The sequence below is a fragment of the Setaria italica genome, chromosome II, assembly GCF_000263155.2.
Source record: "Setaria italica strain Yugu1 chromosome II, Setaria_italica_v2.0, whole genome shotgun sequence".
Classification (NCBI taxonomy): domain Eukaryota; kingdom Viridiplantae; phylum Streptophyta; class Magnoliopsida; order Poales; family Poaceae; genus Setaria; species Setaria italica.
The window spans coordinates 45,918,756-45,940,893 of NC_028451.1; the positions used below are offsets into that span (position 1 = coordinate 45,918,756).

Here is a 22,138-nt window from a genome sequence, read left to right on the forward strand (position 1 = left end):
GTTAAATCCCAAGGGAGAGAGAGGAGTTCCATAGTATGGGGCTGCTTGATTCCCGGCCGTGACGAGCCGCGCCACGGCCGTGGCGCGCAAGTATCAGAAGTTCAGAACAAAACAACATTCCATAATGGAATTTCCATTTACTACACAGACATGATAGATGCAATGACGGAAAATTAACAGGGCTGTCGAACTAGAACATGTTTTTCAGCTAAGACAAGGAAATAACGCTAGATGCTTGCTCTGGCATAAACTCGTTGCTTGCAATATTTTACTAAACATGATTTCCAGGATTTTGAAGAACTTAGAGATAATATTAACTTTCTCTCCTCTGAGTGTATATGACAAGATATAAAAACAAATGAGCACATTTTGCGTATCCTGTGAAATATCAACATCCAGAGGACAATTTGCAGTGACATGAGTGGAATCAAGGATGTCATCTTCAAAGGGTGGCCCTGTTATAATAATGCTCTGGAACGTCCTGGATAAGACTTTAGTAAGAATGATAAAGTGCCTACAATATTCAAGACACAGAAAGAGATGGGAACCCATGGGGATCAGAAGATTATAATAAATATACTAATTGGTGGAAGGAATCGGCTTCCTATATTATACACCATATGATTATTTGTGCCATATGTACAAATTTACATCAAGATTCTACACAATTTGCTAATAGGACAGGTGCACGGACCTGAGATGGCCATAACACTCCTCACTGCTATTGAAGTTCTCCAAGCATGCCCAACAGATGTGGCTGCCACACCTACACTCAACATGGTTGCAACCTTCAGTTTTCTCAATTGTATATCCACATGAAGGGCAATTCTTCACGTTCTCCTTCCCTTTGCGCCATTCAAGCAGAGTTGCATCCGGGTCTGCCTTGTATTCTTTGTATGCCTCACAAGATATGAAAGGATGGCACTCAATATGGCACTTGGTACAGATCTCTACATAGCAAGCCCCACAGACAAAAGGTTTGCCTTCTGCATCTGCAGCAGCTACTTGGTAAATGGACATGCAATCAGGTGTGGGGCAGAAACGGTACAATCCTGCACTGGATGCAACAAATGCATTTAAGGAAGCTCTGAAAAGCTCGTCAAGTCTGTCAGGCAGGAGAGACTTCAGATCTGCAAGGAGGAGGAGCTTCTTGCACCCATTTTTAAGGCAACAAAGAGGGAAGCCATCTTGTGATTTCATGGCAGATTCACACTGATCCACCAAACAAGCCTTACAAAACATGTGGCCACAGGATTCAAGCTTAAAAGGATCTTCGAGCTCACAAAAGCAAATAGGACATGCATTCTCTGACAACAATTGACCCAGAGAATTGTGGTCGCTAGAGGTCATCAGTTCAGATATCATCTCTTCCACCCTTTGCTTCTCTTCCTTGCTGCCTCGAACATATAGCACATGGCGTCGTGTGTTTAGATGAAGCTCTGCAGCAGGCGCCTCTTTCTTAAATCCTTCTAGATCCGCTCCAAACCTTTTTATTACTTCCTTCATCAAGTTTGGTGGGAGGTTCCGGCCACGAAGACGAACTTCATGAGGCTTCTTCTCATGGAGATGTAGAAGTGCATGAACCAATTTTTCCTCAGCTGCAGCCACCTGATCTGTGTGTCCAAAGACTTTAACGTTCAGACTTTGCCTGTCATAGTGAATGTAAGTACCAGTCTCTTGTTCAACTGATCTCAAATGTGCCAAACCATCACGCGAAAAGAGTAATTGAACAGCGCTTAACGTCAGATCAGGGTGGTTTATGGTTTTGCCTTCCATCAAAAGTTCAAGAGGCCTTCTCAAATCTGCTATGGTCTTTGTTGCGTTTGCAGTGAGTTTAACCCGGAAACTGCCATTCTCATTCTTCTCCAAATTGTAAGACACGCCTGCATGCAGAAATATCAATTGTTTAAGACTTTAAACTAACCTGCATATTCAAATACTATGCTGTCTCAAAGAAACAAATAATACAGTGGTGGACTAGGAGCTACTTATGACTGCCAGCATTACGCTTATTGGATTCAGGGTACAAAATAGGGAGCATCAAGAATATCCCTATTTACTAATGACATGCATTCTTATATGTGCAAGGCAGTTGCAGTTATCTTTTATGGTTTATTTTCCAGGACAACTCACTTCACTTTAATATTTATTACTTGTTCTGCTAGCAAAGTCTACAGTGGTTCTGAAAATGTCACTTCTGAACACAAGAAGCACACAACTGAATTTACATAACAATAATACAGATAAAAATAGTAGCATCATACATGTCAGATTACCCTTCACTCATAAGGCATAATTACTTGCCATTTTAACTCTTAGAAGAAAAATGTGACTAACATATTGGTAACAGTATGTTTAGCTCTTAACTAAAACAGCCATATCTCCTTTGAAATGGTCAATTACAAATAATATTTATCGGTTTAGATGGAAGACATTTCTAGGCTTACAGCTATCAATACGATAACAGTATTATCACACAGAATAAGAGTTCTCTTTCCATTTCCCTGTTGTATATGTTGTCTGCTTTGCCCCATCGGCCCCATTGCCCCTTTGTGCTACCCCCCTTTGGTCAAAAGCTCCTCTTCGGCCCACGTTTTACTAAACTCACATTGATTAAAAGGCATTTTAAAGTTTCATTAATTTTGAACCCATGCATTCAAAAAACACTTTTACATTGGGATAGAAGCAGATGACACTAAAATTTTACCCTTTTCAAATAGATATAGTTCAAATAAAGAAAGCTATCTAAATGCTCATTTATGTAAGTATATCTACACTGAAGCCAAAATCTAGGTTTCTTAGCAAGTTAAGACGTGAGGCACAGAAAGATAACTTGATACAACCTAACATGGTCATCTCTTGAGCCACTAAATAGGCTAGATTTCATCCCAGAAAACAAAAGGACAGCAAAGCTAGGGAAGGAGAAGGGATTTTGGAACAGAAAGAGAAGGGTTTAGATTGAAATGCAAGAAAGGATGACTAAGACTAACAGTCTGTGACTGCCTCATATAAACTGAAGAACGGGAAGGCGGACAAACAAGAATAGAACGAAGAGGAAAGAGCAGGATATGGTTGCACCAACAGAACATAAGAACAGAGGCAGCTAACTTTTTAACAAAAACGAACAGAGCAGAAATGAGACAAAGGCAGAGTACGTTGCAACCAACAGAAAAGTAGGGAGATAGAAGCAAATTTTCTAATAGATGGACTAAAGCTGTACCTTTTTGGCTTCTGAAGCTCTCAAGCAGAGAACCAACTGCCTGGCTGATAACATTGTAAATGCGTGTCGGACAGGAAACAGTACTATGAAAAACATGTTGGCACTGTATTATCTGCCAAGGAAGACAACAAGGAAGAACATTTCCTTGAAGATGGTCCAGTGCCGTTGCAGCCTCTCTATGAAGACTTCCATCAAAGGTTATGCTAGCCCTCATCATGGAGTCTTTCTCTTCTGGATCGAACACTTGCACACGGAAATTTTGTCCAGGAAAATTCTTGTTTGGCATGAATACAGATATCTCCCTCATCAGGGCTTCTGCACATTCCGAAACAGAGGGACCCACTGCGGGCGATCCTCTAAGCAGGTGGATATCAAGGATTCTCCTGGTTGTTGTACCGCGAAAAGCATCATACAGTTCTGGCTCCGTTACATGCAACGGAACCCCTGTGACAAAGACGCAGTTCTCATACTTCTTGCTAACCTCACAATTGACATACCTTCCACCAACTCCTAGTGCAAAGCAGTCCTTTACAACAAACTCAGCTTCCCCACTAGCACATGTTACAATTGCAAGTCCCCTGCTTGGCTTACGTGGCCAAGATACTTTAGCTTTTACTGCAGGAAATGGTAACCCTGGATTCTTGTAAGAGCATACAGGAACCACTTTAAGCAAGGAACCATGAAATTCCATCCCATTCAATTTCGAAACAGCATCCTCAGCATTTTCTGGTTTAAGAAATGTAATCTTCCCCCATTTCATTTCATCTGAGGTTGCCTGAAAATTTCCGAATTTATAAAAATTAGATATACCAGGGACATGAGCATCCACCAAACAAATCATGTCCTTCTCATCTATATCCCAAGCATTTTGATGCAGAATCTCCACTGTCAGATATCTCTTCCCAAGCTCCAAATGTTTGATTTCAGCACCTGAGCCAAATAGTGCAAGAACAGAGCAGCCTGGTCTCCTCTCATCACATTCATTCCTCAGCATCTTAGCTTCAAGTTCCAAAGCATCATTAACAATGCAGAAGACCTTTTCCATATCATGTTGTTTAGCAAATAATAAAACTTCATTGCAACTGAAGTCTATATCAACTGTTATGCGGTCATCTTTGCAGCCTTCCCTCAGCAGCGAGACAATTTTGTGCAGATTTTGGCCAGATTTGCCACAAAATCTTCTCAGTGATTTATTTCCAATCCCAGTAATCACTTTCCTCTGCAATTTATTCATCTCCAGTTGCCTAATAAAAGACATGGGGTGAACTGTACACAAGGCATCATGATCAACAGCGGTTACACATACCAAATACTGATTAGGGACTGACAAGATTTCTACAAATACCACCCATTCAGGCTTGCTGTCATAAATGAATAATGAGCATGAAGGATGAAGCTGCACAGGTTGATCTGCTGAAATCACCTGATACCCAAATTTATCATGCCCAGAAAACATAGCAAGATTGCCTCTTAGAGATGATAGAATGATCCTCTTTAGTGAAGCGTCATGCAAAGTAGGCTCCTCAGGGTTCCAATGCCAGTAACTTGGAATAATAATGTTCAGCTCATGCTTTAGGCAATTTTCAAGTTCAGATATAGTTTCCTGGCACCTCCTCAGGGTCTTGGCATTGATGCTATTCTGCCAGCACCACACATTCTTGTTCTCAAGCCCATCCTCCCACTTCTTATAAACAGCAAGTGAAGTGAAAAGGTCTCCATCAGGATGACAGAATGGAACTTTCCGACGGTCAGCTTTATATTTCTCCTCATTAGTGCCCACTCTACAAAATATGCTACTAGAATTTGCCATAACAGCAGCTAGGACTACACCTTCTTTCTTCAGGCCATAACTGAAGCAATCAAGCATGATTTTTCCAAGCCTTGGCTCAATTCCTAATTTCACAAGGTGGCGTCCAGTATCAGTTAGCTCAAATCCATTATATTTGTATTCTATGGCACCTAGTTGCTCAAGATTATTCACAGCCATATTGATGGCCTCTGGATCTGGAGCATCAACAAACTCAAAATTTTGTACATCCCCAACACCCAAAGCAAGTATTCTCAGAACAGCAGTGCCAAGGTGGACTTTACGGATTTCAGGTTCTTGATGAACTTCCATCATACCGAAGTCAGATTCTGAGTAAAGCCTGAAACATTTTCCTGCTGCTGTTCGACCAGCTCGGCCAGCGCGTTGATTAGCAGAACTTTGGGAAATCCAATTGACTTTCAGTATATTGAGACCACTACTAGGAATAAATCTGTATTCCTTGGCCAAGCCACAATCAACAACATACTTCACCTCTTTTATGGTCAATGATGTTTCAGCTATATTTGTGCAGAAGATAATCTTCCTCTTTCCAGGATAGCTTTTGAAGACAAGACTCTGTTCTACATGGGAAAGCTTTCCATGCATCGGAAGTACCACAGCATTTGGATCGTTGAAGGATTCACAGGACCATTCTACTTCCAATTGAGATGTCAAAAAAGCAAGGATAGCACCCTCTTCTTCATTCTTGTGGATGAAGCTTACCATTCTTACAACATCAGTAACATAGGAAGCAGTAGCACAAGCAACAGAAGAAATACTTGGCAAAGTATTCAAGGAAGCTTCTGCTGATATGTCTGGGACATACTTAATTTCAACTGGAAAGCTTCGCCCTTTAACATGAAATGTTTGACAGCCATAGAAGTACTCAGCTAGTCTGTCAGCATCAGCAGTGGCAGACATTATAATAAGTCGCAGATCCAGCCTATCAAGCAGCTTTTTCTTGATCATAGCTAACAGAAGATCAGTATTCAAACTTCTTTCATGAGCTTCATCTACAATAATATATGAAATGCCATTCAGACCCTTATCACTCATGCAGTGATGCAAAAGACAACTGTCTGTGGTGAATACAATCTTGGAGCCAAAACCTTGATAATTTAAGAAGGTTGAATATGACATCACAGAATTGTCCCCGTTACAGCCATTACTTTCTTCATCTACTCTATGTGCTAAAGATATAGCAGCAATCTTTCGAGGTTGAGTACATACGATGGAACCACCAGCCGCAAGACCTGAGTCAGCAAGAAACTGAACCAACTGTGTGCTTTTCCCAGAACCAGTTTCCCCTATTAAGATCATGACCTAAGGAAAATAGAGGTCATTAAATTTAGATCAAAAGAATGTTTCTTCTAGATGACATGCTATGCATATAAATTCAAAGTAATGAAAGAAATACACAGAGATAGCATAAAATACTCGCATACAAACATTGAAGATGCTAAACATCAAAAGTTTGATGACTCGTGCGCTTAAGCGCCTGTACAACACTCTTAGGATTACAGGCGCTTCTGGGCAGTTACTATCCGGGCCCGCTATGGTGGAGGGCAGCCTGATCGCTTCAGGTGCTTATGAACACAGTCGCCACTCCACCTGGCGGTCGATGCTTCAAGCAGTTATTGTGCGATATGTGGAGTCGGGCACTGGGACCTTGCATGATTAACTTTTCTAGCTTGAAAGCAGCAACTAATGAATGGTACTTGGATTTAGTCCGCCCAAGCCTACCTAATCCCAAGAGCTTTCCTCTGTTCTATAAGCATGATTGGTTCTACACGTGAAAGGCCTAAGCAAGATTACAAATGAGTTTGTGGAGTTCTGAAGTATGAATGAAAAGCCAGAAGAGAACATCAACACAGCAGCAGATTGAGAGTTTGTACTGCTTTGGTCTCTAAACAACACCCAGTACAATTGACTGATCAATCACCTGAAGGTTTCCATCTCAGCTAATCAATGAAGAAGCAGGGTGTGATGGGGAAAAAATCGGTTCAGTAAAGAAAAGGCAGGTGCTTGTCGTTAGCATTTGAGGTTCAGTAAAGAAAAGGCAGGTGCTTATAAGCCGAAACAGCCTGTTCGCTTCAGCTTATAAGCCGGCTGAAAAGCTGAAACGGCTGATTTGTTGTGAGAGGAAAACACTGTTTGGTGGCTGATAAGCCGGCTGAATAAGCTGAGAGGAAAACACTGTTTCGGCTCTCAAGTTTTTCAATATATTTAAGCGTATCTACAATAGGTGTTCCATCCAAGGTTGAGGCTCTTATGTCAATGCTTGCTGATATTCTCTCAAGCGCCTTGCTGTCATCAGAAAGCGCAAATAAGATTGTTCTGTCAGTATGCATCGAAATGCAAAACTGACGACATAGTTTAGTTTATATTAGGATGCTGGACGACCCATACAAACAAAGTCGAATGTCTGGGTGGTGCATTATTGTATTCTGAGAATGCACCACAACCAAACTCCAAACACGACACTTCGCCAGAATTCTAAGCATATCAAGCACATACCTTCAGATAATTCACATGGTATTGCAATTCCCTTGGAATTAAAATCACGTAATGAATTCCAATTATCCATTGTTACCTGGTTAGTGAAAATGTGATTGAGAATCCTCCTGCGGTATGCATAGATGGGCAGACCCTCCTTGAGCCTCCGGCATTCACGCAGCATTATCTTGTGCACCCTCGCAAAGTCCACCTCCCCACCTTGCACGGCCCCAAACACGTCCACCGCCTCCTCCTCCTCCTCGCCCTCCTCTGCCCCGCTCAGCATTGCACGCCGTATCGACCTCATTGCCGCCTGATACTCAGCAATTTTGGCGTCCACCAATTCCTTCTCAGCCTCGAGTGTCTTCCTCTCGAGATTGAGCTGATCGAAGTCGCGGAAACGATTCCGCGAGCCCAGGCGGCCCTTCACGGTCTTGATGGAGGCCGCTAGTTCAGCAGAGCGGGCGGCCGAGACGGCCAAGAGGTCCGAATCGAGGAGGCGGGAGGCGTGGGCGGCGAAGAGTGAGGCGATTAGCGGGGATGCGTGGGCTGCGAGGGCGGGGTCCAGGAGTTCCAGGGTGAGGAGGTGGTGCCCCTCGAGGCGGAGCTTCCAGAGCTCGCGCGCGGCGGCCGCGGCGTCAGGGAGGGAGCGGAAGACGAGGCGCGCGGCGGCGCGGCCCGAGGAGTTGACGGAGAGGCTGGCCGGGGCCGGGGACGGGAGGCCCGCGACGAGGGCCTCCACCTCAGTGGCGGTCGGCGCGGAGTAATCTGGGCCCGCGCGGAGGAGGAACACGGCGAGCTGCGGCGGGGGAGGGGACGGCTGCGCGGGGCGGTACCGCTGGTGCTGGGGCTGGTACTGGGGTTCGCTGTGGTAGTGGCGGTCGCGGTAGTCGCGGTGGTGGTGGTGGGGAGGGGGAGGCGGGGCCCAGTCCGGCGGGCGGAAGGGACGGCGGTCTTGAGATCGGCGCATGGCTGCGGCGGCGATGGGGAGGGCGGTGGCGGTGGTTTCGAGGGTTTGGAGGAGGTTTTGGAGAGTACGAGAGGGGGACGGGGAACGCGGCGGGTCAGAGCAACTACAGACTATCCAAAAAGGAGGCCGTTGGAGTTGCTCTTGCGAGTCGAAGAGAGGAGGAAAGGTGGGAGACGAACAGAGTCCGATCGATCTTCGACTCAAAGCGGGGCCATGATCATGGAGATTAATTTGCGTGGCGTTTTTAACCCCATGATCAACGTTGTAGCTGTTTTGGAAGGCTACAGTGTCCTTTACTCCCCGAGTTCTCAAACATTTGACATCATTGACTTTTTGAATATGTCATTTGAATATTCGTCTTGTTCAAATTAATATTAATAAAAAAATACATCGTGCTTAAAGTACTTTTAATTATAAAAATCCTCAGCCATTTAGACACTTTAACCAAAGATCAAGATTCGAAGCTTTTGTTGTCATTAATTTTCAAATATCATGTTTGATAACATAAAAAAAATATTTTGTGGATTTACCTCAGTAAGTAGTTTTGTGATCTCATACCCATTGGATATTACAACTTTATTCTAATAAAAAATACTAATCAAAGTGATACAACAGGATGGAGTAGGTTCTCATTGGAGCCATGGTAAGATAATTATGTATATCTTAATGCCATATAAGTATACAATCATGATATTAAGTATATGATCAAAACTAGAATCATCATCTTTAAAACAACCTTTAATCCTACTTCTACTCCTTTCAAAATTTGAATTTAGGTTACAAATTTAATCGGTCATATTCTTACCATTTACTAGTTATTCTACATTTTTAAGTAATCTGTTATGTATTCCCCTAATGCACACAGTGTGCAAAGCATCTTACTTGTGCTGCTCAATTAGAGAGTACACCGTCAAGTCTATGCCTGCTAGCGGCACTAAAATGGTTTATAAGGCTCCTTATACGTTCGTCTCACTTTGCTTAAAAAAAATATATGTCCATCTCACTCTATGCGCACATCATAGGCTGTGTTTGATACCCCTCCTAAACTTTAGCACCTATAACATTGGATGTTTGGATACTAATTAGGAGTATTAAATATAGTCTAATAACAAAACTAATTGCACAGATGGAGTCTAATTCGTTAGATGAATCTATTAAGTCTAATTAGTCCATGATTTGACAGTGTGGTGCTACAGTAACCATTTGCTAATGATGGATTAATTAGTCTTAATAGATTCGTCTAGCGAATTAGACTCCATCTATGCAATTAGTTTTGTAATTAGCTCATGTTTAATTCTCCTAATTAGCATTCGAACATCCGATATCATCCTGCTAAAGTTTAGCAGCTGGTATCCAAACATCCATGGATATAGCATTTCCTTCCACTTCCTTCGTTTGGTCGAAGAATTTCATTATACCGTGGCATCTTGTACCCCCAACCAAAAAAGAAAAAAGGTCGTCAGGGCGACTGGGTAAGCATCTCATCGAAACCCGCTCACCAGCGACCGGTCATGCCCTGCCCACCACGCCACGGCCACTACCACGCTAGCGGTAGCGGGGTCCTTTCTGCCGATCCAATGCACACACACCATTGTGCGCGGAGGGAAGAAATGAAAAGTTTACACCAATTATGCAACAGCAGCAGCTTGTCATGTCACCGCGGGGCCATTCGACGCACCATGCACTTTCTCGGGGGGCCGGGATCACTCTGGAAGCCTGACCGCCAGCCGTCCAGCCCCACGCTGCATGCATGTAGCTGTGTTTGCTTGTTGAGGTAAAAATTTGAGTATCCCGTTCTTTCCCCCAGCCATTAGCAACATCACCCCACACTATCCATGGAACGGACCTATTTGCCGATCCAGTGCAATGCGCAAAGGCTACAGGGCACCATTAGAACCATTTTACTGCAACCGAAGTTGGTGCCTTCAAACGGCCATTCATACATCGTACCCCCAGCTGCCTACTGGAGGCATAGGTAAATTCGTCTTTACGCTGATCCAGTGGAAAGAAAAGGCAAAGCAACGTCAGTGCAGCTTGGCACCAGGTCAGGTCGCCATCACCACCAACTGAAACTCCGACGCATCAGTGATCAGTCACGACTCACGTGGTCGGGCCCGGATCGCGACTGCCTCGGCGACCGTCCACCCAGCACCCACCGAGGCATATACGAGAGGTCTCTCAGAGGTCGAGAGCTGTGCCGGGGGCTGGCCAATGGTCGTCTGGGTCTCTGGGAAACTGGAGACGGAAGGGTGTGTGGGCGGCAAGAAAACTGGAGGCAAAGCGTGCTGGCAAAGGCTCCGGCGCCCGGCGGGCCACCACATCGCACGACGCCAACAGGGCAACAGAGGCGCCGCGCCTCGTTCCGAGAGCATGCTGCTGTCGCGGTGTCGCCCGCCCAGCCCCCGGTCCCTCGTAAAGTTCCTGGCGCTCGTGCCGAGACCTGGCGCCTGGCACACGTCGCGGCAGAGACCCAAGGCCGCGGCCGGCCGGCCGCGGCCGGGTCGGGGCCTGGCGGTCCATCCGGCACTTCCGGCTAGGCCTCAGACTCTCTGGGAGCTACAGATTCTAGCATATGCTATACTGGGTGACTCGTGAGATCTGAAACTTTAACCTCCCTGATGTGAATACTTGAAAGTTGAAACGCTCTTTCCCTCCTCTCTTAACGAAAAAAACATGCACAGGCGAAAAAAGAAAGGATACTACTTGGAAAGATTACACTGCAAGAACTAGCTCTATGACATTTATTCCATATCCATTATCCCTGTTCCTCTGCAACCAGCGTGTGAACAAGATAATCCGTAACCGTGCTCGGTGGTACATCAAAGTTGGGCAAGGACCGTGAATCCTTGAACAATCCAATGAACCATCAGCAGGAAGGAATTCAGAAGCGATTCCTTACACAGCAAACCAAAACTTTTATTCTGCCAAAACTCTCCCAAAAGAAAAGGTAGTCACTTGCAGTTATATATTGATGAAGGTAGGGTGCCAGAACAAGCATGGCTTTCTCTCTGAGCAGCATTACAATTTACAAGGGTCCAGGGAATGTGCCGTTTTCACGTTGTTCGTTCCAACGCTCGATCTGCAAAAGATCAAAGCCGTGTCATCAAACTGAGCAAGAAACAGTAGTACAAGTGCGAGTAGCTTGTTTTGCTGCAGAGAAAAAACACTAGAACAACAGAAGCTCAAGAACAAGGAGCAATCATGTTCGATAAAGGCCACCAAGCCCCAAAAGTTGATAACAAAGGCATCAGAAAAAATACCAGAAACTAGTCTAAACAGGAATCCTAATCATATAAAACATTCCACATACTCATATCGACCAGGCTATAAATTATTATGGAAAAATTGGGTTTGTGACGTCCAAAGATCCTCGTTTTAGAAATTGACCATCAAATCGTCTCGGTACACTTTAGTACCAGCGAAAGATGCCAATTTACCATCGAATTCAACGAAGTGGTAAAAATATAAACGGAGACATCTTTTATCGGTACTAAAGTGCACCGAGACAGTTTGATGGTAAATTTCTAAAACGTGGATCTTTCAATGTCACAAACCCAATTTTTCCAATTCTTATTGTAGCAATACGAGTAAAATCAATGGAGTAGGAGGAAATTTGTTCTTGAATATCAATATGTTGGTTTTATAAAATTCCAGAAAAAACATAATCCAAAGCAGAAACTAAAACTGTAAGTCAACATAAAACAATGCAATCTGAATATCTGGTGCATCCAACAGAAAAGCCCAGTCCTCCCTAGATGAACTCCGAAATCAACTACCCATCCAACTCAATTGATCAATTCCATCAAGTGACCCAATGCCAAAGATTTTGCTCTTAACCACAGGAATGTTATGGTTACTCAAGTGCATGGCTAAAGTAGCATATAAGATGGTAATTTGGAACACCAGAATTTGGCTTTAAAAAGGAAACAGTTATATGTTACAGTGCAGGCAGATTTCACTATCTTATGGATGTATGGAACCCTTGAGATTATACATGGCTAGTAGGCAGATCAGTCAGAGATTGTAACTTAGGTCCATACACATAGAAACCACCACCTCGTTATCACAGAATAAAACTGAAGAAACACCACTAATAGAAAATAGTGACTGGAGCAAGAATGTATACCCATTCACTTGGGCAGAGTGATCTGTAGTACTTAGCAAACTTTTCACACTCAGGAGCACCCTCCCCTTTTGCAGCTACACACCTGTTATGAAATTATAGTCAGTTAGGATCAATCAGGTGTTCAAAGAGCCCCAAATGATTTCTGAAATAGTGCGGCTGTACCTATGATATTCAATATAGCGTGTGAAGCAATGTCTTGTTTGATTTGTTGTTGGGAAACGAAAATCTGCTGGAGCTGTCTCAATCTGTAATTTACAAATGTTCAATACCAACTTATAGAATGTAAATATTCATAGCTAGTTGGTAATATCATACCTTAATTTCTGGTTTTTCATCAGCTGCTTCCTCAGCAGCATCACTGCTTTCTTCAGCAGCCTCCCCGCTTTCTTCAGCAGCAGAGCTTTCCTCAGCTTCTGGCTCATCAGAGGGTTCCTTCACCTCAGGAGTTTGACTTGTTTCTTCAACAGCAACGGTAGCCTCATTAGCTGGTGCAGTTTCAACACTTTTCTCAGGGACAACTTCTGCCACAGTGCTAACAGCAGATTTCTCTTCAGATGGATTTTGCAATTGGACCTCCTGGGATGGGAGTGAATATTCCTGCACGTAAGGTGGAGTTCAACAATGGTTGTGATCAAGGAAGACGAATTTCAGAAGGAACAACAAGCAACACAGAATTTAGTTGTGTTAAGGAATACGTGTGTCAAAACCCACACCCCAAAAAAGGCATCCAGCCTTCAGGATAACATCTTCCTAGGCTCGATTTAGCAGTAACACATTCCAAGAGCATGCAACGACTCTAGGTCTAACACCTCATCGTGCAAATGATCAGTAGATAATATAGAAACATGAATTGTGCTTCAAACGAAATTCGGTACTAGATGGAAAAAACTTAACTTTGCTTCAGTATAGAAGCAGCACTCACATTGCACATTATTAAACTTGTCCTGGAGCAGGGATAGAGGCAGGATTATCGGGCTTTATTACTTTCCTTTTAAAAAAACCTTTACTACTAAATGTGTCCTCTCAAGTTCAGTTTTACTTGGAAGTGATACATAATTAAGAGTAAACAAACTTTTCTAGGTGCTGAATGCTTCTGACAGAATGATACTACTAGTCATGATCACCCTTTCCATAAGACAGTGGAACACATGCTTGTGGGGTTATGGTTAGAGAAACTGTCACGGAAGCTGAAGAATTAGTATATCATAAAGGACTCCCGGTCCAATTTACTAGCACATTTTACTTATGTCGACCGCTCGAAGTCAAAAATACCATCACACCAACTCCGCCTAACCCTGCTTACAAAATCAACATCTCCACTTTAAACCTATGAAATTTCGATGGCTAAGCATCTGGAGAAGTCATTTTCAACGTCTAATGCCATTGGCAGAAACTAAGAACTAGGCACGAAACACAAAAATAGTAAGGATCGAACGTTCCATATTCAAGCGCACGAAACACCAACTATGCCACTCCAATTAGACACGACACCCTGACAATTGACACCTAAACCCTCCAGCACAAAAAATATTTCCAAATCATCCGACCATACACGGTCCGCGGCCAGCCTATAGATCCGGGAGCGCCGGCGGCGGCGGGGCGGGTAGCCCCTAAATCGAAAGCACAGTCCACGGCGACAAGCCGTATCTAACGATAGAGCAAAGAGGAGAGGATACGTCTTTTGCTACCTCCGCGAGCGACGGAGCCTTGCCTTCCGCAGCCATGGTGGTGGCGCCCTGCGCTGTGGGAGCTCCTCGTAGCCCGGCGGTCGCTGCGAGCTCGTGTGACGGTGGGTGGAAGAAACAACGCGAGTGGACTGGACCGGGACCTGGCTGGGCATCATCGAGAAGGTAAAGGAGAGGACACCCGGCGGCCGGTGGACGCCACGAGAGAAGCAGACAAGAGCTAGCTGGGCTATTGGTCTGGGCTAAATATAAAATGGAGGCCCAATGTTTGTACGATTTGAGCTTAATTTGATACCTTTCGGCGTTCTGCTATTTTTCCGCTTATAATACCTCTTTAGCACTGCCCCGGCACTACTTTTACAGCACCCCCTCAAAAAAAAACTACTTTTACAGCAACGTCAATACGTTGGCAACACTATTGTGTGAGGTTATTCTGGTAAAAAAAAGTAATCGTTATATGAGTGTCGGTACATCACTTCATCCCAGTCAACCGCGACATGAAGGGCAAAAGCAGTCTTATGACATCCTGAACCTTTTCCACTCCACGACACTGTTCGATATAGGCGAACAAGCAGGCAATAGCAAATTAGCAGTATAGCATGCGGCGGCGGCATCACGCGCGGTTGATCTCATCTGGTGCGTGACGACGAACTCGTCCAGCTCCAGCTCCCCCGCAGAAATTCAAGACGGCGCGTGTTACTCGAAACAAGCACGAAAAAAGCCAGTGGTCAGCTTATCCCCCGAGGTCCGAGGAACGCGCCGGTGACCGACGATTTGCTGACACGCCGCGGCGGCCTCAGTGCGCAGGATGGTCGTCTTCCCCCGGCCCTTGATCGTACGACAGTTATGACTACATCGTGTTTGGTACTGCCCAATTCAATAGAAGTTCCGCCAAACAATTTTTTTAAAGAGAAGTGATTTTTGCTATTTTTGTAAAGTGATTATCTGAAATGAACTACGAGGATGCGAGCTGCAAAAAGTAGCTTCTTCTAATTCTGTGAAGTGATTCTTCATCCTGATTTTAAGAGTTTATGCTAGAGAATAAAAAAGAATTACTTTCAACCACAAAATCACTTCTCGCAGAGAATCAACTCTCGTAAAGAATCAGAATCAGATGAAATTGTACCAAACAGGTCCTTAGTTGGTCACTTGGCAATGCACGAGGTTCATCGGGCAGCTGCCAGATGTACAACGCTCTACACGAGCTGAGCGTATCGTCAGAGATTGAAGCGCCGTGCGCCCATGCTAAGGATGATTATCTGAAACTTATTCACAAAACATTTCGCATCATAAACTCTGGGCTAACTTCTTCAACGAGTTTCCGGATCATTTGAAATGAGGGGAGCCAAAAATCCATATGGAATATAAATTTATCAACTAGTAGCAAGAATGTCGACAGCCGTGGGCCAGCCGCCGACCATGCCGGAGCACGACAAATCACGCCGGATGGATCAGTCGGCGCCACAGCGCGCTCTGGCTGCGGCGATGCAAGAGGAAGCAGGACCCCGCAGTAGCGCTGGGCAAACGCCGCTCCCCACTTGGTCACCGTGGCAAGGAGTCCAAGTAGCAAGGGTATATGGCTAGGACCACTTCCACCAAGACATACCATACATTGCTATGTTCAGGTAGAATTTAAATATGCATAAAACGGTGCATCGAATCTGGATTTTATTGGAAACTTCCTAGAATTATTTTAAGCGGTCTGTTTGAATTTCGGGAAAAGGGCCTTGCAAAGAAATGGAAATTCGGGATATAAATGTAGAAATTCCATTTCCATTCGTCAGCTCGGACCAATTCCTCACCCGGTCCTTTTTTCCCTTTCGCTTCGTCCAGGTCCGGCCCAATCTAGCGTGATCTGAGCATCGCCCACGAGAATAGTCGCCTATTGCCGCTCGGGTGGCACTGACTGGTGGCGTCACGCTCTCCGGCCGCGGCCAGAGGAATCCAACGCAACCAAACCCCGTTCCGTTCAAGCTCACTGTTCCTCCTAGCACGTCCCTGCTTTTACCTTGACATCCACCTGCTTTCGGCCACATCACCATATACCCTAACGGGACCCATTTCGTTCAAACTTGTGGCGAAAGACAAGAGTGCCCTGACCGGCCGACCCCGGCGAAAGCCCCTCTAAAACCTCAAATCCTACCGCTACGGTAGCAGCACTACCGCAGCATTCCGATGAGCCGCGACGACCGACGAGCCGATCAAGCGCCTCCTCCTTCGCGATCAACTCTGGAGCCCGCGGAACAAGGAAGCACACTGTCAAGAGACATGATCGGCATCAACTTGGACGGGTGGCTCTAAGGTGAGAACCCACTCATTCCCATCCCCTCTTGCTCGCCCCTAGACGTGCACCGCCAGCGGTTTTACTCGCCGTCGGCCACCACCGCAGTACTATTTGGTGTTTGGGTGGAGTGGCGAAGCGAGCTCGTTGACCCAAGCCAACTGACCAATTTTGTTTGCCAAGGAAGGGCTTTGATCCGCCGTCTCTCACCACCCCTTTGGGCGATTCGTTGCCTCATAGAGCATCCCGTGAGGCTTCAAAGTAGGACAAAACTATGAGGTTGTGCATCGTTTGTGCCCCTTTGGGTGTCTCTGCGGTCTGTGCAGGCCGCTGTTTCCAGCCATTGGAGGCTTTCCCGTGAAATTGATCTACACCTTTAGCTTCAAAAGCAACGCTGCAATGCAGTCCAACCACATTGCCACAACAACCCAGCAAGAGAAGCAGAGAGACCCGCATAGCGCCATAGCCGTTGCCCTCTTGTTTCATTCCCTTGCAAGTGTGCGCTTTTAGTTGATTGACATGTTGTTATTTTGCAGTAAATATGGCTGCGCCATTTTTGGGGAATGTCTCTAGTCCACTACAGCTCACAGAGGCTGACATACCAATACTGTGGCATGATATTCGCAGTGGAATTTAGGGTTTCAGGCGGACATGGTGCACATTGCATCATCGGGATATGCAGATTTCACCTTTCCTTGTGCATGGTGTCCCTGTCACCCCACATGCCAATCCGGTTACTGGAATAACTAGCAACCATATCATCAGGCTTTGGGACTCAGAGCGGCCTCCACAACATGAGCAGTGCTAAGTAGTTGACCTATTGATTCATGATGATGATTGGTATTTTGCTGCATTTCGAAGAGGAAGGTTCACGGTGGAGTAGTTTTAGGCTACTCGAGCTGGAGTTGGTGGAGCACAAGGATTGGGGAGGTGGTTCATCATCAAGGAGATGATCGTGCCTACCTTTCTGAATGCTACACAAACTGAAATTCCTTCAGCTCATGATAACGCGTAAGTCCATTCTCCTAGTATTCTCATCCAATACAAAAGTAGAAATGATAATTTCTCTGCCATTGCTGTCAAGTAGACTTGAGAAATCAGCTTGCAACATTAACTGAATTTCTATGTGGACGTAGAATATTTTCTTGTTCTAATTTTTCAATCCTGAGAAGCTCATCTTGCAGGATACTCTTATACCTTTTTGATTGGCCTCTCCAAAGTAGGGTTTTGTTGGTTATTACTCCAAGCAAAGCACCCCCCATTCAAAGCTAGATCTCTCAACTCATAGGAGTTGATGATGTAGTTAAGCATATCAGTATGTTTATTGCCCACAAAGCTTTTATTCTTATCAGAGCTATATCTAAGATTAAATGAGTATAAGAGTACTATTTTCCTACTTTTGGTAGCAGTTCTGATGCCTTAACTCTAATACGTGTTGGGAATTAGGGGGTTCATTCCTTTTACTTTCATTGTTTAAAATAGCATTTAACATTGTTATGTAATTAACCTGCAGGCGCCCTGGTGGCAAAATGGTCTTCGGAAGCATACTCTATTCACAATACAACATGCTACCACACCCATTGCTGAAGTTGCACTGGAACTCATTAGAAGCTGGTCAAACTTTTCAAAGATTGTCCTAGAAGAGCTGCGAGGAGGAACACTAGCTTTACCAAACCTATTACATGACTAGTGCATTAGGTACTTTGAGAAGACCACGATTTGTTGTCTTATTGGTATCAACGATGAGCAACTGACAATAAAGTTTGATTCTACGTTGCTAGGACTGGGTGTGGAGGAGTTTGAGCACCGATGGATACTAGCTGGAGGCAATGTTCAAGAGCCTGTGTTTGTGCCTCAGATGTGAGCTATGTTTATGTGAAGCACACTGGTGGAGTAGTGGGATTGATCCTCTTTGATTTCTCTTTGATCCTGAAGTGATCCTTGCCATATATTCACAAACATAGCCCTTAAGTCATCTTGTAGGATTGCTTGCCAAAGATGGGCATCAGGAGGCACCAGAGGACCCTAGGCCGATTGCCTAGGGCTCCTCTAGGCCGATCGGCCTAGGCCCTTCCTGGGCCCGTTGGCCTTCGTCTTCAACTGGTTCATTGCTTGTTTCAGGCTTTATCCAAAAGTAACTTTAGGTCTAATTTCCTGCAAAAATAGAATATCCTCCAAAATATGTTGCACATGTGAAAATGACTGGTTTATTAGGTGTGATCAATAGTTTACATATTAAATTCATGTTATTATTGAAGATAAATAAGGGTAAAAGTGTGTCAATAACGAGTGTTAATATGAAGATTGCATTGGGGTCGAGTCCCTAGAAGATGATGACTGGGGAGGACGACAAGAGAAAAAATGATAAGAGAGTGACATTACAGGCCACGACAGCAAAAGGTCTGTACAGGTGTCAAAACTCCTGCCATGTGTTGATGCTCATTATTTAGATACTTTTACCCCTATTTATCTTCAATATTGGCATATAAATGATATCATAACTATTGATCATACTCAATAATCGGGCCATTTATGCATATGCATTGGATTTTGGAGGACATTCTGTTTTCGCAAGAAATTGGACTTAATTGAAGTATATTTGGATGAGGCTCATAACAAGCAATAACCCAGGGAAAGACGAAGGCTAGAGGCTCCAAAAAAAGGCCTATAGAGGCCCAGGCCGATCGACCCAGGGTTCTCTGACCCCCATTCATGCTCATTCTTAGCGAGCACTCCTCCAAGAAGACTTAGAGGCTAAGTTTCACAAGATATGGCAAGTTCACCTCAGGATCAAAGATAGAAGCAAGCAGGAATTTGGAAAGATATCAAAATTCATACTTATCTCGAGATTATCGATGTGCCAAGCTCGCATGCAAGTAAAAATAAGTTTCCTAAACATCAAAGACTTGGCGATGAAGCTGGACGCGAGGGGGTAAAAGGAGGGGTCAGGCCGATCGGCTTGGATCCCACTATGCCGATCGGCCCAACCCTTTCCTTCGTCCGTTCGCCTTCCAATTTAAACCACGGGTCCTCCAGACTATAAATACCCCGATATTTCATCGAGCACGAGATTGGATTGAAGATTCGAAGCAGAAGAAGCCGAGGAACTTGAGGAACAACCATCGACGAAGAGCTGAGGGCCGTGTAGTTGTCCGGAGGCTAGCTTAGGCTAGGCTCTGGCCGGCGTGATCACCCTGCGAGGAAGATCCACGCCAGAGTTCTGGAGCTAGAATTCACAAGTCGCGGGTATGGCCTCGGTGGAGATCCTGTGATGAAGAATCATTCATGGTGAAGTAATAGATTGGTTCCGATTCAATAGCGATCCATATGTCTTCTTTTATGATTTCTCCTGTTATGAGTTTACTTATTCCAATCTATTTACTAGTAGATGGCATAGGGTGTCCTTGTAGTCATGGTGACTAGATTTACATGTCTGATCTATCATAACAGCTAAACGTGTGCTTTATGTTCATGCCCTTAGCAGACTTCATCGCTGATAGGTAGAATCGTGACGGGGTCTAATACCATGTAAGGTGGGGGTTTTTGGGAGTTGGACCGAAGGTAGTGGTTTAAAGGTGCTTTGTGTGAGAACCATGTGTTTGCTTGCCATCTAGCTAGAACTACAGCATATGCATAGTCTATACTTTGCTCTAGATGAGTTAGCTCTTGTTAATATCTGCTCATGCTTCTAATCTATTTATGTCTATTCATGCCTATTCACAATCAATTTGCAACTCGAATCATGTTTCCTGATGTTTAGTCAGTCTAGATTTTGTGATCTTGTTTCCACGGATTGATAAATCTTGTGAGAATACTCTAAGAGAAAAGCTACAACTGATCCATACACTTACGGTTCAAACTGGCGTGCTAACCGCCATCAACACTATGTCAACACCATGTAGGACGAAATAAGGGTGGATTCGGGTTTGGATGGTGAGTGGCGGATCTAGGTATTGACCAAGGTGGGCTACGTCCCCCGGTCCATGCAGATTTCTAAGCATCGGTATACATGAGTTATAGTAGGGCTGAGCTGTAGCAGGTCATGCATGTTTAACTCTAGCAAGTCCATATGTAAGTCTCCTTACACTAAGCACAGCAAGCAGCACGACGGCACATAATCCACTTAAGTCTCCATTTCGACTCTTGCACTCCATTCTTTTCTTCATCAACGCTCAAGCTTACAGCTGCTAGTCTGCTGTACGTCTTTCCATTTTTGCCGATACAGCTTTCCACTCGCTGACTGCCACTCCTTACGGCCGACGCGTGCCCGTCGCCAGCCTTCACCCTTCGACTGCTTTGAGCTCGCGCCGACCTCTACCCTTCCACCGCATAGCTGAACCAACTGTGCAATTACTGTAGCAACCGTCTCCTCCTTAAGTTGATTCCTAGCTCTGCCACTCGAGGAGCTAGAACGAGTGGCTTTCAAATCGCAGGAGGAAACGCGGACTCAACCCAATGTTCAGGGAGATACATAGAACTTTTTCCATTTTTTGATCCTATATATCTTTCCACATTCTAGTATTTTTCCACGTATACCGCTTGCACTTGCACAGCTTTTGTTCTCCTCGGATCGTCGCTTGGACAAACATACAGCAACGCTAATACGTGAGCGCCACCATTGATTGAGTGAGGTCATTCCGGTAAAAGAACAATTGTTATGAGTGTTGGTACATCACTTGTTAGTTTAGTCCCACAACAAAAATTGATGGTGGGGAAGCACACCATATAGGTGAGGTATTGTTGTGGGTTGTGGTCGATCTGGGCCTGGCTCGTGGGTATAGCAACCCGGGCCAGAGGATTTCACTGCGCACTCTAACAAGAGTCCAACTCTTCCGTCACAACACAACCCGTGTGATCCTTCGGAGATGTTCATGGGCTCCCTCGTTCCAGGTTTCCTAACCTTTGGTCCAGATACCACTTGTTAGAGTGCGCAGCGGATTTCGATCCGGCTCGCTATACCCACAAGCCGACGCCCCAATAGGCCCAGGTTCACCGGAGCCCACAACAACAAGATTAGCCTGATGGATGAGGACTGCACCCACCTATATGTTGTGCTCCCCACCCTCAATTTCCGATGTGGAACTAAACCTGACAGGTCCAGGTTCACCGGAACCCACAACAACAAGACTAGCCGGATGGGTGATGACTGCCCCCACCTATATGTTGTGCTCCCCACCCTCAATTTCCAACGTTGAACTAAACCTAATATCACTGATGCAGAGCAGAACGATCATTACTTCATCTCATGGTTTGGTAACAGGCATGCAAACGTCGACAAACCCACGGTCTCGGCGATTCGCTGTGCAGGGATCAACCTCAACTCGGTGGTCGGTGCTAGCACCTTTTCCAGCGAAGCGGGTTGGGTTCCCGTTCCTGAGCATCCACAGACTTCGACGAGTGGACTTCCGGCCTCTAATCGGCAGAGTGGTTGGCAGGATGAGCTTCTGGCAAAGCGCCTATAATATTGCGGGACGTAACGCTCTAGTCAAGGAGGTACTCTCTTCTTAGCCGGTTTACTTTCTCACAGCACTTAGAGCGTCAGAAGAATCATTG

At 45.0% G+C, this 22,138-nt stretch overlaps 2 protein-coding genes across 3 annotated transcripts; both read right to left on the reverse strand.

Moving 5' to 3' along the window:
• Nucleotides 1-537: 537 nt before the first annotated feature.
• LOC101780617 (ATP-dependent RNA helicase DEAH11, chloroplastic) lies at nt 538-8,672 on the reverse strand. The gene is made up of 3 exons (XM_012843413.3): nt 7,621-8,672; nt 3,221-6,350; nt 538-1,883 (listed from the first exon to the last, which is right to left on the reverse strand). The coding sequence occupies exons 1-3, from the start codon at nt 8,491-8,493 to the stop codon at nt 673-675; spliced, it is 5,214 nt and encodes a 1,737-aa protein (XP_012698867.1). The 5' UTR covers nt 8,494-8,672; the 3' UTR covers nt 538-672.
• Nucleotides 8,673-11,205: 2,533 nt separating this feature from the next.
• LOC101781020 (cytochrome c oxidase subunit 6b-1) lies at nt 11,206-14,464 on the reverse strand. Of its 2 annotated transcripts, none has more exons than XM_004958293.3 (5): nt 14,308-14,464; nt 12,935-13,216; nt 12,782-12,864; nt 12,620-12,701; nt 11,206-11,572 (listed from the first exon to the last, which is right to left on the reverse strand). In XM_004958293.3, the coding sequence occupies exons 1-5, from the start codon at nt 14,341-14,343 to the stop codon at nt 11,519-11,521; spliced, it is 537 nt and encodes a 178-aa protein (XP_004958350.1). In that variant the 5' UTR covers nt 14,344-14,464; the 3' UTR covers nt 11,206-11,518. The 2 variants fall into 2 exon arrangements, with proteins under 2 accessions (XP_004958350.1, XP_022679661.1); XM_022823926.1 differs by having other exon boundaries at nt 14,296-14,456.
• Nucleotides 14,465-22,138: the final 7,674 nt, after the last annotated feature.

Coding starts and splice junctions, on each gene's coding strand:
- LOC101780617 (XM_012843413.3), bottom strand. CDS start 8,493: ATGCGCCGATCTCAAGACCGCCGTCCCTTCCGCCCGCCGGACTGGGCC. Junction 6,351..7,620: donor ATCACATTTTCACTAACCAG/GTAACAATGGAT, acceptor TATTTTCCTTAG/GTCATGATCTTAATAGGGGA. Junction 1,884..3,220: donor GAGCTTCAGAAGCCAAAAAG/GTACAGCTTTAG, acceptor TTCTGCATGCAG/GCGTGTCTTACAATTTGGAG.
- LOC101781020 (XM_022823926.1), bottom strand. CDS start 14,343: ATGGCTGCGGAAGGCAAGGCTCCGTCGCTCGCGGAGGTAGCAAAAGAC. Junction 12,702..12,781: donor CGCTATATTGAATATCATAG/GTACAGCCGCAC, acceptor ATTTCATAACAG/GTGTGTAGCTGCAAAAGGGG. Junction 11,573..12,619: donor CACTCTGCCCAAGTGAATGG/GTATACATTCTT, acceptor GATCTTTTGCAG/ATCGAGCGTTGGAACGAACA.